This window comes from Balaenoptera ricei, chromosome 6 (genome assembly GCF_028023285.1).
Source record: "Balaenoptera ricei isolate mBalRic1 chromosome 6, mBalRic1.hap2, whole genome shotgun sequence".
In the NCBI taxonomy this organism is placed as follows: domain Eukaryota; kingdom Metazoa; phylum Chordata; class Mammalia; order Artiodactyla; family Balaenopteridae; genus Balaenoptera; species Balaenoptera ricei.
In genome coordinates, this window is record NC_082644.1 from 95,633,857 (window position 1) to 95,652,135 (window position 18,279).

The window sequence follows — 18,279 nt, forward strand, 5'->3', positions numbered from 1 at the left end:
TTCGCTTCTCTTAGTTGAATGATTCATCTATGTTGAAAAATGCCTTAAGATAATTTCTTCTATCTCATAATTGTTGCAAGTGTGAATATCGCTTATCTAGGGATTTCACAGATATTTTGTTATTTCTTGTTGAGATAGCATCATCTTGCTTAATGAGGCAGTGAGGAACTCTTGGAGGTCAACAGACTTTATAAACAGATTTCAGTTTATAAAATTTAGAAGTTTGACTACAAATTCTAGTCAGTAGATGATTTCTGAGGTTCCTTCTAGCACCGAAATTCAGCATTTGATAAATCTCTTAGGACCCAGTAAGGAATTGCTTAGTGTTTTAATTCTGCTTATCTTATGTAAATGCAGTGTTTTAGGCAACCTGAAAGATTTAAAAATTTGCGCAAAATCAGCCCCATCCCTATATGCCCAGACTATTTCTCAGAGTTACAGAATCAAAATCTCTGGAATATTTTATTAAAATCTGCTTCACTGATGATTCTGATGCACACCAAGAGTTGAGAACCACTGGCTTAGGGTCTGCCTTAGAGCCTAAAGGTCTGGACAAAGTTGACAACCTTAATACAAACTTTCACATTGTCCTGTGGAAACAGTCTTATAAAAGGTGAGGAGAGTATGGGCTAGTTCATAAAAGGCTGCTTAACTCATAGCATTGCTGAAGTAGAACTATCAGCATTAGCAGCCAGCTTCTTGGATTTATCTGTTTTTAAAGGTGTATGTCAAATATTAGAATTTTAATTATTTTATGATATTAGGCTGATATTAGATTCATAATATGAATCTATTCTCTTCTTTGATAAGTACTATATCTTTTAGTTTTTTAATGTTTGACAGCTCTTAAGTAAAATCTTTGTTTTGTTTGTTTATTAAACAGGAAAATTCTTCTAACATACTTTCAGAGTTAGATGAAGAATTTGATAGTTTATACTCCATACTGGATGAGGTAAAAGAAAGTATGATTAACAGTATCAAGCAGGAACAAGCTCGTAAATCACAGGAGTTACAGGTGAGATCGTGCAACTATTTAAATATGAATAATTTTGGTCTGTATAATGCTTGATTTATTGAAAGCAAAAATTAGTGAATTTTTTGTATAACTGTACTGATATCTTGTAGAAGAATGATTCTTAATTTTGTTTTGGTCATAGATACCGTTTTTTTAAAATTGTGATAAAAAACCTAAGATTTACCCTCTTAACCATTTTTAAATGTACAGTAGTATTAACTATATTCACATCGTTGTGTAACAGATCTCAAGGACTTTTTCATCTTGCAGAACTGAAACTCTATACTCATTGAACAACGCCCCATTTGCCCTTTTCCCCCACTGCATGGCAACCACCATTGTATTGTCTACTCTAGATATCTCATATAAGTGGAATCATACAGTATTTGTCCCTTTGTGACTGGCTTATTTCACTCGGCATAATGTCTTCAGATTCATCCATCTTGTAGCATGTGTCAGGATTTCCTTCTTTTTTATGGCTGAATAATATTCCACTGCATGTATTTACCACATTTTCTTTATGTGGTATGTCCATTTATCTGTCTATGGACATTTGGACTGCTTCCATCTCTTGGCTGTTGTGAGTAATGCTGCAGTATACGTGGGTGTATATTGAAATTTTGATAGTGATTGCATTGAATTTGTAGATTGCTTTCGGTACAATGGTTGTTTTAACAATATTAAGTCTTCCAATCCATGACCATAGGATGTCTTTCCATTTATCTGTGTCTTTAATTTCTTTCAGCAGTGTTTTGTAGTGTTCAGTGAATAGGTCTTTTGCCTCCTTGGTTAAATTTACTGCAAAGTATTTCATTCTTTTTGATGCTATTGTAAATGGGATTGTTTTCTTTTTTTTTTTTTTTACAATGGAATAATATTTATTGTTCATATGGAAAATTTAGAAAAATTATAAAATAGAAAATAAAGATCATCCATAGTCCTGTCACTCAGAAATAGTCACTATTTTTTTCTTTTTTGTAATATACATTTAAATATACATATATAATACACATATATAGGGACATTTTTAATAGAATTAATATCTTATGTATAATTTTTAACCTGGCTTTTTAATCATTTATTATGCCATTGAAAAGTCTTTGAAAACATTCTTCTTAATATTACCTACCAAAATTTGTTAAACCAATTCCCTATAGTTAGGTATCTAGTTATTCTGTTTTTTGCTACTGTAAGTAGCTCCATGTTGTACAAGTATTTTGTATTTTTGTGGACATCTCTGATGATTTCATCAAGATTAAACAACATTTTTCGTGTTCTTTATACTACCATATTGTCTTCCAAAATGGTTGTATTCCTTTACCCTCCCTGAACAAGATGCAAAAACGATCTTTTCACTGCTGAGTAAGGATATATATTTTTTTAATTTCTACCAACTAAATGGAGGGAGGAAAGCATGTTATTATTTGAAGTTCCTTCATTATTAGGTTGAATATTTTAACATGCTTCTTGATATTTTTGCCATTTATGAATTATCTTTTATGTTCTTTCCCTTTTTTGGTATTGGTATGCTTGACTTGTTGATTTTATTTATTTATTTATTTTTTCCGAATTTTGAACTTTATTTAATTTATTTTTTTTATACAGCAGGTTCTTATTAGTTATCTATTTTATACATATTAGTGTATATATGTCAATCCGAATCTCCCAATTCATCCCATCACCACCACCACCACCACCACCACTACCCCCCCTTCCTTTCTCCCCTTGGTTGTCCATATGTTTGTTCTCTACATCTGTGTCTTGCAAACCAGTTCATCTGTACCATTTTTGTAGATTCCACATATATGCCTTAATAGACGATATTTGTTTTTCTCTTTCTGACTTACTTCACTCTGTATGACAGTCTCTAGGTCCTTCCACGTCTTTACAAATGACCCAATTTCGTTCCTCTTTATGGCTGATATTCCACTGTGTATATGTACCACAGCTTCTTTATCCATTCATCTGTCGATGGACACTTAGGTTGCTTCCACGACCTGATTATTGTAAATAGTGCTGCAATGAACATTGGGGTGCATGTGTCTTTTTGAATTATGGTTTTATCAGGGTATATGCCCAGTAGTGGGATTGCTGGGTCATGTGGTAATTCTATTTTTAGCTTTTTAAGGAACCTCCATACTGTTCTCTATAGTGGCTGTATCAATTTACATTCCCACCAACAGTGCAAGAGGGTTCCCTTTTCTCCACACCCTCTCCAGCATTTGTTGTTTGTAGATTTTCTATGATGCCCATTCTAACTGGTGTGAGGTGATACCTCATTGTAGTTTCGATTTGCATTTCTCTAATAATTAGTGATGTTGAGCAGCTTTTCATGTGCTTCTTGGACATCTGTATGTCTTCTTTGGAGAAATGTCTACTTAGGTCTTCTGCGCATTTTTTGTTTGGGTTTGTTTTTTTAATATTGAGCTGCATGAGCTGTTTATATATTTTGGAGATTAATCCTTTGTCTGTTGATTCATTTGCAAATATTTTCTCCCATTCTGAGGGTTGTCTTTTCATCTTGTTTATAGTTTCCTTTGCTGTGCAAAAGCTTTTAAGTTTCATTAGGTCCCTAAATGGGATTGTTTTCTTAATTTCCTTTTTGGATTGTTCATTGTTCATATATATAAATGCAGCTGTTTTTTGTGTGCTGATTTTGGTCACAGATGTCTTTGAGAATCTGAAAACTATGGAAGAATACAAATGTTCTCTTTCTCTTACAAACATGCTGTACACACACAATTTCCCAGTATTAAATATGCTTTCAAGTCTGTCCATTCTTCCCAGGTTGAAATTTGTTGTTTATATTTAGGAGGTGGGAGTTGTATTGCAGTTGAACAACGTGGGTTTGAACTGTGAGGGTCCACTTATACACTGATATTTTTCAATAGTAAGTACTACAGTACCATACAGTCTGTGGTTGGTTGAATCGTGGATGCAGAAGAACCACAGATATGGAGGGTCAACTCTAAGTTATATATGGATTAACCCCCCCATTGTTCAAGAGCCAACAGTACTTAAATCATTTAAAGGTAATTAGTTTAGTCATAAAGTATCCATAAATTTCAATAAATAAGAAATTCATTCATTTAAAAAAGCAAGATTGGAGAATAAAGGAAAACTCAGCATCTTCTGAAGATCTCACCCATGACTCATCCTGTGGAGATTTCTGTTCTGTCTTGGGCCGAAATCCTCCATCATAGCACCAGTTTGGAATACCCTTTAAGCGTTCAGTTGCTTAATCTCTAACCTTCCCTTCTCCCTCCCCATACTTTTTCTCTGCCAGAGCAGCTCTAATTATCTTCATTGTATTCACCAGACACCATTTCTGTCAGCCTGGCCTATACCACATATTAAATTTGCTACCAAAATGGTCATGAGTCATATTTTTTCTCCTACATTTTCCTCTTCCCATCAAGTGACAAAAATCTCACGCATATTGAATGTGCATTATCAATTCTTATCTGCCACCTTTAACCACCCCTGGAGTGAGTGATGCTCCAGTGCTGCTACTATTATTTTTCTTCTCTCTTACCTGTAAGTTTCAAATACCTGGTTGGTGCCTTTTTTTGTTGGCACCTTCTTTCTGCTTAACTGTGCATGCAGTTTATTTTTCTGGCATTGTTAATAGGGAAGCTAGAAGCAGCCAATAGACACAATTTTAAAAACTTGCAATTGGGGAGTTCCCTAGTGGCTTAGTGGTTAGGATTCCAGGCTTTCACTGCTGTGGCCTGGGTTCAGTCCCTGGTCGGGGCACTGAGATCCTGCAAGCCATGCTGCGTGGCCAAAAAACAAAACAAAACAAAACAAAAACAAAAAACCTTGCAATTGGCTAAATAAAATTGAACTGATAACACCCTTCATTAGAAGTAGAAACTTTTCCAAGGAGGAAAAATACTTCCTCCTTGTCCCATATTATTCACGTATCTTATTATATTGCTAGGTTTTAAATAATGGCAGTTGACTTGCTTCTCTTAGGTCCTTTTCTCTACTTTTCCCTTTCTTCCTCTCCTCAAAATTCACATACACTGGAAACAAAGCTCATATGATAATAGCTTTAGAAATGCATTATTAGACATTGAAGTCATAATTATCATTGGATTTTTAAAAATTATATTATCATCTTCATTATGTCCTGTTATGCTTACTCTAAAGATAGTTTAGAGTCATAAAAGAATTTGAAAAACCTTGGAATGTTCCACATCTTTTAATGTTCCAAATTCATATTTGGGAAGCTACTTTAATAATTTATGGGGAAGTCAGTGATAATATTTGATTGCCAGTATCAAGATTTTATGCATTCATTCAGTAAAATTTGAGTTAGGCTATGCTGGATTTAGAGTAAGTAGTAGTGAGCAAAACAGTTCCTGCCCTCATGCATTTCACATTCTCATGGAGGGTAATTTGCAAGAAATGCAGAAGAAAGGAAAATCAAATTCTTTTGCCAAAGAGATTAGAATTTATAAGAGTAAGCAAAAATGTATGTAAGATATAACCGATTTAAGAATAATGTTAATGTAAACACTCTACAGCTGTATATAATGCAGAGGGATCATGAAGGGAACTGAGTTCAGGAGCAATTCTTAGAAACTGATTTGAAGCACTTTGAGGGAGGGAAAAGCTTACTTAATAAAGGGAAGAGAGGGTATTCCAGGTAAGAGGCAGTTCAGTTGTTAACATAATCAAAGATTAAAAGTCTAGAAGAGTCTTAGAATCATCTTTAAGCCAAGTCACTGCTGATTTGGAGGAGAGATCTAATATTCATGTCATGGCATGTGGATTTTGATATTTAGGTGTGCTGTCCTTAAGTCAAGATGTTTGAGATTTTCAGAATTAGGTACTCTCTATCCATTGTGGAGTTTTGGTTTAAAATATGTCCTTTGACTTCTAGAAGAAGTGTGATATTTTCATATCAGAACTTACTTTCTGGCAGCCCTATACAGAGCTAGGTATATGTGTGTACACATAAAATCTATAGTGCTCATCTTAAAACAGGCTGCATTTATTGCTCTTGTAAACTATTGAATTTATATTTCTAGTTATTGGCTAAATTCCCAGTAATGAATAATTGGGTCATATAAATTTATTTAACCTTTTTTTCTCATGGAGTCTTAGATGAACTTTGTCCACTTTGGGTTTTGTGACTCTTAATTACAATGCTAATGAACATAATTATTATTATTATTTTTGCAACTGATCTGATTCGTGGAAGTCTTCCATGCAAACTGCATTTGGGCTCTTTTTAAATGAGATGATGTTACTCTGATTTTTTGATCAAGTATTCTATCAAATTCATCATAAGTTGTTGAATATTGATGGGGGATTCAAAATGTTGCAGAAAATGAGAGGAACAGAGTTCTAAATACTCTTTGGAAGTGGTGACTGCAGAGATGTTAGCACCATCTTTTCTTCCTTATCATCATTTCAGATCTTCATTTTTTATAGCGATTCCATTTTTTCCATCCTTTTATTATCCTTTGTGATTCTTAGTACTTGACTTTTCTTCTCAATGGCACAAACATTTTCAGTTTTTTTTAATGTATTTTTTTAAAATAAATTTATTTATTTATTTATTTATATTTATTTTTGGCTGCACTGGGTCTTCATTGCTGTGTGCGGGCTTTCTCTAGTTGAGGTGAGCAGGGGCTACTCTTCGTTGCAGTGCATGGGCTTCTCATTGCAGTGTCTTCTCTTGTTACGGAGCACAGGCTCTAGGCACGTGGGCTTCAGTAGTTGCAGCATGCAGGCTTAGTAGTTGTGGCTCATGGGCTCTAGAGTGCAGGCTCAGTAGTTGTGGCGCACGGGCTTAGTTGCTGCACGGCATGTGGAATCTTCCTGGACCAGGGCTCAAACCCGTGTCCCGTGCATTGGCAGGCAGATTCTTAACCACTGTGCCACCACGGAAGCTCCTTTCACAGTTTTTTAATAGAAATGGTTATCTAGGGGAGAGCACAGGATATTGAGGGGACAGTAGGCTGTAAAATAAAACTCTTAAGTTATTGAGATGTAAGCTTAGTGAACATAACTTCATTCTTCAGTATGTTCTTGTGTTATGGTTCAAAGGAAAACCTATGGTGATCTCAAACCATAAAGCTTTCTTGGGGTAGTTTGAAAACCAAGTATTAAAAAGAATCACAACTTGGCTACTGATGCCATTTCTTTCTTTATTTGGAGTTAATAGAGCATCTCTGTTCTTTCTTTGGGTTCACAAACTCAATAGCATGTTGTTTTTATTAAGGTATTTTAATAATTCCTCTGAATAACTAAGTGCTCTTTAAGTTGTAATCCTTTGTTCTCCCTTTTTTTTTGCTTTCCCTCTTGACTTCAAAGCAAATTTATAGCATTTTCTTAGAATAAGATATTTTTTTTCAAACTTTGACTTCAGATTGGTTTTTTTTTACTTTAATAGTTCCTTGAGATATATTATTTATTCTTCTTGGTATTTTTTACTTTTATACTACATTGACTTACTCTGCCCTAGTGATCCTGTATGGACCATTTACACCTACCATCTTATTCTCAGTGATTTTGCTTTTATAAAGCTCTATTTCAAATGGTGGTTTGTTAATTCTTTGAAACTCATAAGAGGCTTACTCATAGGAAGAGCAGTATTTTTATGAAATTGTAGTTAGGTTCTTAGAATGACACATGAAAACCTATTCTAATCCAAACTATGACTGAACTATTCTACTTTTCCAAAGTAAAACAGGACACATCAGAAACCAATAAAATCAGATGTAGTTTATCTTTAGTTTGTATCAGAAGGGGAAATTAAGTAGATTTGAATATGGAATAGATATTAATAAATATTCTGAAGAAGAATCTTGGATACATTTAAAAGCTTAGAAATGGGTCCGTTTCTTTGTTTAAAGGTATCACTAACAATATTTTCACATAACTGGGCTTAGTTTTAAATCTACAAATGATAATGGAGAGAAGGGGGGAGGGGAGGGGAGAGAAAGAACTGAATAAGAAAGGTTGTGTTAGGTGAAATTAACACATCACTATAACAGAGCTTATCACTGTAACAGTTACCATTTTTTGTTCCTATTTGATTTTTTTGAAATCTAGGCACTTCCTGTGTTATCCAGTTTTGGAAACTGTAAATTAGCATTTATAGGAGCATGTATTACTTGAGTAATGTGATAAGTGGAGTACTAAGATTGTGCTCAACTGAATGTACCTGTAACTTGATTCATGAACTTTAGCTTAATTAAATATCATCAAGAAATTTTGTCTTCATTATAGAGGATGTTGCCTGCAGGTGGATTATTTTGATATTTTACTTTAAATTTTCTGACTACCTGATTGAGAAGAATCTTTAAATAAATTTGACCCCAACCATTTATAATTGCTTTGTTTTCTTTTTTGTTTTTAAATGATGAGTATATCTTTATCTGTATGTAATTAAGCTGTTCCGGACAAATTATGGACAGTTTAAGATAATTAAAATTTGTTATATATATGACTAGTGATTACCTTGCTTCAGTACCTCTCTAAAATGTTTGTTCAATTATTGCTATTAAGATTGTAACATTCATTGTAACAATATATATTTAAGATTCTGATGACAATAGGAAATTCTATTTTAATGATTTTTTGTTATTATTATTTTTAGAGTCAGCTTAGTCAATGTAATAATGCCCTGGAGAACTCGGAAGAACTACTAGAATTTGCAACAAGGTCATTAGATATAAAGGAACCTGAAGAATTTTCAAAGGTACCAAAAAACTAACCAAAAAAATGAAACTAATCCACTTAAAAAGGAAAGTTTTGTTGAAAAGAAAATGGTGTTTTCCCGTTTGATTTTGGATTCATTCAGTCATTTCTGATACTAGAAAAGGTTTGGCAGTTCTTGTTAAGTAAAATGCTAGCTGTTCATTTATTCCAAAGCATATACTTAGAAATGTGTGTCATTGGGGTCACGAACAAATTAATTATTTGTTTAATGCTCAATTCTGATGAATGACGTTACTCTTTTTTTCAGTTACTTCCCCCTTGGTCATTTATTTTAAAGGTACTTGTGTACTTTAGCCGAGTCATACCTTTGTTATAAACATTTTATAACTAAGGAAAGGAGATTGATATTGCTATTAACATTCATAAAAATCTAAGTTGGTGTTCCTTTCAGTGAGCTGATTGGGAAAACATCGTCACTTGATGCATATGAAAGCATTGTGAAACTTACTAAATTTGTTATTAAATGTCCCAGTGTTCAGCTTAAGTAATTGTTTGAATGCTTTATTAAAATATGAAAATGTAGGTCCCTAAGGGGTATATTTGGTGTGAAGATACAAATAGTAGAGCAAGAAGACTGCTAATGTTTTAACCTAGATCCTGGTGTTTAAGAGATTCTGAATTCTAGATTCTTCTTCTTACTTTAAGTAGAGTCATTTTTAAATGATTGCCAGTTTATCAAATCATTTGATATTTGATATAGAATAAGTATGTAGACTATATAGAAAATGGCATGAAAGAGTGTGAAATAAAGCTATATAATTAGTAAAATATATACTGTGAAGTAGTCTTATCAAGATAAGATATTTGAGTTTGATATTTTCTTGGTCTTTGTGGACTGTGTAGTGAGCTGCTTGAAAGGTAGCTTTATAATCCATGTGTGCCCACCACTGATTTCATTTTATGATTTTTCTATGAACTTGAGGGTAGAAGAAACTTCCTTGAGAAGATAACATTTGCTGACTTAAATCCCTGCATCTTGAAAATGAACTTTAAAAATTAATTCCTTTTGACTAAATGAATGGAAATTTCTTTTGCTGTAAACGAGTTAACTAATTAATTCTTGAATTTGGATGTCGGTTGTAAGAAAATTCATCTTTGCACTTTGTAAGACTTATTATATAAAGGAATTATGAGGGAATAGTATCATACTCTAAATTATTCTAAAAGTATAGATATGTCACCTATTCAGAGGGCATTTATGTGATAACCTCAAATACCTGGAACATAGCCAAAAAAACATGCAGAAAGCAAAAGATGTCTGAGTCAGCAGAATCAGTGTCGCACAGTTCGTGAGTGGGAGTTAATATCTTCTATTCATGATAGCGTCTCAGAATCTGTTGACTATTAGTATGTACATGGTACTACTAAGTTTTTCGGGTTTTTTCCTTTTTATTTCCTGGTTGTCAACAGATTCCCCTTCTAGTGGAGTAGGGCAGCTGTTAATGACAGACATAATCATAGCAGCAAGAATTAACAGCTGAGCACCTGAGAGCGGAAGAAGACAGGAAAACTATAAAATGTGGACATAGTATTCAAAAATAGCTTGAATCCAGGTGAATTTAAATAGGACCTGATGCTTGGAAAAACTGATAAAAGTTTGTTTCTCCCAAGTTTCTCTTTCCATTGACATTTTCAGAGTCCTTTCTTCTTCCTCTCAAAAGATTCTGTTCTCTCTTTCTCTCTCCTTTGTTCTTTCCAGCTTTGTTAAAACTTGTTTCCAGTATACTGTAAATTGGAAAGGTTCTGATAAAATAAATCACCTTGTGGTTTAAATATATTTTCTTCATGTGCCACTTTGCTTCTTATCTTACTATTTTGGTCTTGTCTTCCAGCATTTTGCAGTACTTCCTAGTAGCTTGATCCCTTTGGAGATGTGTTGAAATGAATTATTTGTCAGTGTTTCCTAGCCAGAAATCTGAGTTTATTGTTCAAGAAAAATGCTTAACTGAGAGTTACTTGCAATTATTTTCTTAGTATATCCAAATAGTATCCAGATAATGTTTTGATTCCAAGTCAAAAACTAAATGTACTTTCCTAACCAGCTGCATGGACTCCAGGCTTGCCTCAGATACCTAATTGCTGACAGAGTTGGGAAAGATGACTTGGAAGATTAATTATTGGACTAGGAGTATGTTGTTAGATATTTGGAAACAATTCTTTTAATGTATATTATTTGCAAATATCTCATATTAAAGTGATTAAAGCAGATTAATATGAATAACTCATGGGGACAAAAAATATTGTAGGCTGAAATCTAGGCCATGAGTCTTTTTAGACTTCATTATCTTCAAAAAGAGTATTTTAAATACTAATATTTAAGTGATCATGTTGCAGTACATCAGCATGAGAATTGAACAGAAAGCTATGCTAATTATTTACCAGCATTAGACAGTCTGAAAGTGAACAAGTAAACTGTTAGAAGTTTGGTTGATAGTAAATATATGCAGGAAGATCACCAGCAAATGAGTTCTGGATCATTAGCTTTATTTCTGGATGAACAAGTAGCCAAAGCCCCAGCAGACTTGGTTTTTCTGCTAATAACTGGCCTGCAGAACACTGCATGGATCCCTTAGCAAAATTAATATTCCCACCAACTCCCCCTCTCCTCCGAATTTAGAACTTGAATTTTACTTATGAAAAGAATTTAGAATTTGAACTTGAATTTTAGAACTTGAATTTTACTTATGAAAAGAGCTGAGTTTATGGGACATTTTCCAAGTCAATATAACTAACCACTTCATCCCAATCTTGCCACACATAACTCAGTTGTCAGACAAGGAGGGAGGGAATGGTTTCCTGCCCACAGGTGCTTACACTGGAGAAAAAAGTACAGAGTAAGGTGAAAGGGAAACAGTCTTCTAGATTAGATCACAGATGAAAAGGGAGAAAGGATTTTGTGTATTTCCAACTTCTGACTCACATTAACTCACCATTAGAATATTATTCAGCAGGTGTCAATCTCTGACCACTGGAAGGAGCAAATAAGGAGAGGGGTGGAAGCTCACTCAGTATCTTCAAGGGAGCAGAAGTAGTACTGGCAGAAACTGCTTCTGTGGCTGCAGTCAGGAATTCTGGGAGAGGAGAGGACCATCAACAAAAGCGTGAAGGGAATTCCCTGGCGGTCCAGTGGTTAGGACTCTGTGCTTCCATTTCACGGGGCATGGGTTCGATCCCTAGTCGGGGAACTTAGATCCTGCAAGCTGCTCGGTGTGGCCAAAAAAAAAAGGCATGAATGTTTCAGTTATGAAGGCAGTTTAAAAACAAGTCTAAATATTTAAGAATAGCTCAAACTATAATTTTTCACCTTTACTTCGTTTGTAGGTGTTTATGTCTTATAGAAATGCAGTCTCCTGTTATATAAATGTACTTAGTCATAGAGTACAGATGTATGTGGTACTGTATTCCATGTTTATTTCAAGTTATTTACTAGGGTTTTGTGAAGAAGACTTTTAAATGATCGTGTTTTTGGAAAATAGTGCTTTTTATAAACAGATAAATATATGTATAGGAAATATAAAACTTCTAATGTTTGGAATCAACCAGTATGCAGTAATTTTTTTTGAAATCTAGTATTTTTTGCCTAAGGGAAAATTGCACTTTGAAACGGTCTCTTATTTACTCTCTCTGACTGAGTCCCCTTCATTTCCCAAGTTATTCCTTAATATGGTATTTTTGGGGTGAAGGTAGAAGTCTCAGTAATATATTGTAAAAAGTATTAAATATTTGCCCCCTAGCCATTTTCAGATTGTCTCAAGGAAAGATTGCAAAATTATCTGTCCCAAATCTAATAGGATAATCTGAAGTATGAAACAATGTGAACATATAAACATAACTTGAAAAGTTTCTTCAGTGTTGTGTGGCATTCACATTTTTAGTAGGAACTCTCTTGGACTTTACTGCAAATCAAAATCAAGACAAATCTTCTCCTGAAAATGTGACATCTAGCCTTTGCTACATTCATTGTTTTGACAATGTTAGTATACTTTTCTCTCAGCAGTTATCATTCAGAAACAGATATATTCTTATTTTTGTTGCTGTTTATCAGTGCTCTGATTTTAACTAACTTTTCCCTTGCTACCTTTCTCCATTTCAGCCTGTATTTTGGAGAATTAGATTGTTAAAATGTTTAATTTATTTTAGATAATTTTAAAAAGTCATTTATCTACACATAAGATGGCTTAGGATGGAGTTTAGGGTTCAAAGATATCATTGTGCTCATCATTTTATAGATGAGATAATTGAGTCCTAAAAGAGTTAAGTGACTTGCTGGTTAATGTGATGGGCTGAAACTCAGAGCTCTTAAAACTTGGTCTAATGCTCCGTATTTTTAAAAAGTTTAAAAATTTCTGCTGGTTGGGAAGAAATTTGGAAATCTCAAATTTTGTTCTGTTTGGGTAAATGATTCATTGAGTACAGTAAGCAAGATCTAAAACTTCTTTATTATTCCTATTTTAATTGTGTTTAGGAAAGACTATTTAATTAGCTCCTCCATATATGGAACTATTTTAGAGTACTTTGCTTCTAATGTCTTTCTATAAAAGGAGAAAAATGAAGATATTAAGAAGAAATATAGAAACAATAAGACCTTAATCTTCAAAGGGCTGAAATAAATTCACTGAGGAAAGTAGTTTCTATATCTACTCATTGCAGATTGGGAAAAGATCTGGTTTAAATACTTTATATTTAATTGGTAGTGATAAAGAACCATTTGTGATTACTTCTCCATTATTATTACAGTTTTATTTAAGGAAGTGGTCTCAGGTGACAGATTCACATAACTGGTAAAATAAAGGGTCAGAATTGTAGGATTTATTTTAAATAACATTTGAGAGATGGAGGAAGGGAATCTCAGAGAGAGAGAGAAAGGAGCCATCTCTGATGATAATAGAGAGAAATGAATTGTTGGCAAACAGGATTTCAGTAGAATATTGAAATCGAAATAGTGATTGAAATTGAAATAGAAAATAGTGATGTTGAGCAAAGTAATAGGACTAATGTTTCTTGAAGGCTTTCCAATAGTGTACACTGTCATAACCTAAAAATCTAAGTATTCACTGAGACCTCTTCATAATTCATGAAGTGGTATTATGTAGATACAAATAAATGTATTGGAGACAGAGCAGTGGTAAATCCTGGGATCAGGTGGTACTCATTAAGTAGAGATGTTTAATTGACAAAAATGCATCACTCTTGAAACTGAAACTTAGAGGAATCAAGCAACATATTAATGTGTATCTTTTAATGTGACAGCTTTCTGCTTTGGGAGAAGAAATTCCAGAAAAAAATTAAACAATCTATTTTCCAATTTAAGACATTTCTTGAAGTTGGGCCCTTTTATTGAAATACCTGCATAATTTTTTTTTTTACCTGCATAATTTGAGACTTTCTATCCTTTTCTCATTGCACAGTATAACTTCTTCAACCCCTCCTGCATTTATACAGTATATATACTATAAAATTTGAACCTAAATGAAAGAGGAACCATGGAGGGTCTCCAGTTTTACCAACTGGGTGTATTTATATATATAAATACATGGGGCAACAATTTTTCCTAGATTATATGGCTTTTCATCTATTTATTTTCTGGTTTGTCATGAACAGCCTAGTATATTAAACAATAACATGAAAGCTTTACATGCATGTGTACATGTGCACACTTGCACACAGATGCACTAAAAAAATGGCACCTTACTAAATTAATACTAGACACAAAATTGAATCATTATGGTCAGTTTTAAAAACAGTAATGGTCTTTATATTGTTGGGTTATTTGGGAGTGACTGGTAAGTAACATTCCTTTAACCAAGTTCTAAACCAATTGGGAAATAAGACAAAACAATAAAGTTGATAAGAGGCCAAATAAAATGATATTGGAGAATTTGGCTTATATCAATGGGCACACTTCCTAATATTGAATCCTAGAAGTAGACAAACTTACCCCACCCAGGGATGTAAGTACAGGGCTACCTCAGGTCTTTGTGTGTGAGGGGAGCCTGTTTCAATGAAACTTACTGAATAGAGGGAAAGAACCGAATATAGAATATATGTTCTCTGTGGGCAAGCAAGCTGCCAGAAAGAGGGAAAGGTGCTGAGCTACTTATTTCTAGTTTGTCCTTCCAGACTCATAATCGGATTAAGTCATATCATCTTCCCAGGAGAAAATGAGGGAATAGAGAGTAAGGCTAGTGGCACTTTTCTCCATGTGTAAAGAAACATCAAGTACAGAGTCGAGTCTCCTCTTCCCCTCCTTTCACACTTATATAAAAATCTTCAGTTATAATTCTAGCTATAATGACAATAATTTTTAAAAAATCAGTGTAATTAACTTTTTAAAGGTAAATTCAACATACAATATTAGTTTCAGATGTACATGTAATTGACTTTAACATTTCTTATTCCTAGTACCAAAGTAGGTACTTTGTACTTTTATGTATGACTTAAGACACGTATTATAGATGCCACAGAATTGGGTTGTTTGCTGTAGTATTTGGAGCTTGGAATGCGTCTTTAGAAGCATTAAGGACCAAATAGAATGATTAGTATACAAGGTCATGGAATTGATTATGATAGTGCTGTGATGTGCTCATTTTCTAAATCTCAATTCTGTTCTTTTTGTGTAGACAGGTGTGCAGACCAGAATATTTTAGGATGGGTATAAAAATGACCAATACCAAGTAAGAACAATATTAGAACTGAAGAAGAGAGACAACAGAAACATTGCTGAATACATCTAATTAATGTTCAATTAACTTTAGTAGTTATTAAATATTACTATGTGCCAAGCTTTATGCTAGACACTGGGGTTAGAATATCAAGCATAATAGCCATGTTCTACATTAGATGTGTTGTTAATTATGATGGTCAGTGTGGGGAAAAAACCTTTTGTTGGACCTATTATATGGTATGTAAATTTAAAGGGGACAGCAGTTTCTGCATGTATTTTTCATCATTTTTCTGTAACATACAGCACCGAGTAATAGCTGTGCCCTCTTCCTAAGCTTGTGCTAGCATTCTCAAAAAAAAAAAAAAAAAAAAAGATATCTTAAGTAGCGTCGGCTTAAGTTGGCAGCTTCTATGAAGTCATCTGAGGGAAAGACCCTATTGCTAGAAGTGTTTCTTTGGTTTCTCCTTGTCTGAATTTTTGCCATTACAACTTCATTTTTTGGGGTAAAGGATTGTAGAACTGCAGCCTAGTTTTATATGTTAGCAGGCAAGCTCTCAGAATACAAAGTCCTTGCCCAGTGAAGGCAAGTAGAGAAAACTTGGAAGAACCATTATGAAGTGGTGAAAGAGATCTCTGAAGAAAAAGTGAAGCGCAGATTTGAAATGTATAAGAAAACCATCAGAATGCATAGAAATGTGTGCCCCGTGAAGGAGATTGATTGTTCTAGTTGAAGAGTGTCAGACTGAATGAAAGTGGAGGTGTGTGTTGATATCTTAAGGTAAGAAAAAACATTTATAGTCATCTGGAATTAGTTTGAAGTGTTAAATTTTTCTCCTTATTTTAAGGTGATTTATATCGGGACTGGATTTCCAACTATAGTTCTAACATCACATTATGCAAGCTGATGTGAACTGTACAGATTTCTTGTAATTTATGTTTTGGTGAATATGAACTAATCTATTTCAGGGTTTTTATCCTAACTTTTCTTGCATGTCACTGCCATTGAAACTTGCATGAAAAGCACTAACTGCCTTCTTTCTCTTCTCCCTGATTTGCTCCAAGGCTGCCAGACAGATCAAGGATAGGTATGGTATAAAACCTACATTTTTATTTAAGTATCAACATTGAAGTCAGAAATGAAATTCAAGAAGTTTCTTATTAGAATCTCGTTAGTTAAAATAAATATACCTAATGGCGAAGTGCAAAAAACAAAAGAGAAAAAGTCTTCTGCATATATTCCGGAATAAACAGTATATCAGCAAGATTTTTAAAAAACATAGTTATTGACAATTATGTACTTCCAAAAGAATTTCATTTCTGGTATAATATAGTTTTAGTACAGTTCTTAATTAGCTATGCTAGTAGTTGGGGAACCATTTTGAATAATTAAAAACATATATATTCCTGAATGCACTTTTTGTTGTTCTTAAATTTTACCAGTATAAGTGTGTCTTATTTTATGAGACGTTACAGCCTTATTTCGTTCCTCAGGAGCTAAAGCTCTCCTTTTTTGCTCCCTCCTGCAGCTGGCGCAGCCCTAATAAAGCCTTGCCTGAATTTCTTGTCTGGGCTCTAGTCAATTTCTATTGATCGGGGGTGGGGGGTGGGGGTGGGGTGGAAGGCCAAGACCCCTGGTCAGTATCACAACCACCACAACAAAAGCCAGCCTGATGATAACTCGTTATGTTTGTGATCTGTGTCTCAGATGTACTACTTGGACTCAACCTACTGGACCTACTGGGTCAATAAAGTCCTTAAAAGCCACACACACAAAAAAAGAGCTATTGCTCTCCTACTTAACTGCTCTCCTGTTTAACACCTTTGTATTCTCATTCCATCTTGTTCCTGGTGCCATCTCTATTTCTAATGCCACTACTGTCTAGTTTGTGGGAGGAGAATATTAAAGAAAATGATGATAGACTTTGGCTTAAAGGTCTTTACCGTTGGTAGAGCCAGGATTAGCAGAGGTAATTTAGTACTTGCTGTAATGAATATACGAAAGGGCTAAAAGAGCTGTTGGCAATTTTGGATTGGGTTATCACAGAAGGGATGGTTTTGATCTGCTTGGCTAGTCACTAAGCATTGACTGTAGTGAAATTTATCACTTAAGCTTTCTTCATTTGAGGAAAATGAAATTCTCTGAAAGGCACAGCTCTTCAAAGCACCACTCTTGAGTCCTAGGTTAAATTATTCATCAGATAATTCACAAAATTATTCTGTATGTATTATGTGAAAACCAGTGTTGCTATTGTTAATCTTGGCTGAAGACTTCAACTCTTGTGTTTTTCTAGTGGCCTTTTATTTGACTAGAGGCAAGATTCACATGGCAGTCATAGCATTCTTAGCACAAATATTAATTTTTCTATTTTTTGCATATTTTATTTTTTAAATTAATTTTTATTGGAATATAGTTGATTTACAATGTTGTGTTAGTTTCTGCTGTACAGCAGAGTGAATCAGTTATACATATACATACATCCACTCTTTTTTAGGTTCTATTCCCATGTAGGTCATTACAGAGTAGTGAGTAGAGTTCCCTGTACTATACAGTATTTTTCGTATATTTTATATCAGGGAGTGTTTAAAGACTTGGATCATTCTTATAAATCCTGGATGTAGAAAGGAGATTATGAGAGTTTGAAAGTGAAAAGTATTGGCTGTATGAGGAATGGATGCTAGGTAGGTCAGTTTTCTGGATAAGGTATATGTGGGTTATGTGTGCTGGAATTTGCTATAAGTAATCCATCTTCCACCCTGGCTAGAGTATTCTTCTGTTTAGCCACCTACTGCACAAAATCCTGCTCTGGTCCGTGATTTTCTGGGTTAGAAGTCACTTCCTAATCAGGCTTTGGGCCGTCCA

The 18,279-nt window shown here is 34.1% G+C and overlaps 1 protein-coding gene across 3 annotated transcripts in view; it reads left to right on the forward strand.

The window, feature by feature from the left end:
• FSD1L (fibronectin type III and SPRY domain containing 1 like) overlaps positions 1-18,279 on the forward strand; it is a 70,567-nt gene that overhangs the window by 14,959 nt on the left and 37,329 nt on the right. For all 3 annotated transcript variants that reach the window (XM_059925224.1, XM_059925226.1, XM_059925225.1), the window contains exons 3-5: positions 884-1,015; positions 8,634-8,735; positions 16,482-16,504. In XM_059925224.1, the coding sequence (XP_059781207.1) occupies positions 884-1,015; positions 8,634-8,735; positions 16,482-16,504 (257 nt within the window). The remainder of the gene's footprint in view (positions 1-883; positions 1,016-8,633; positions 8,736-16,481; positions 16,505-18,279) is intronic.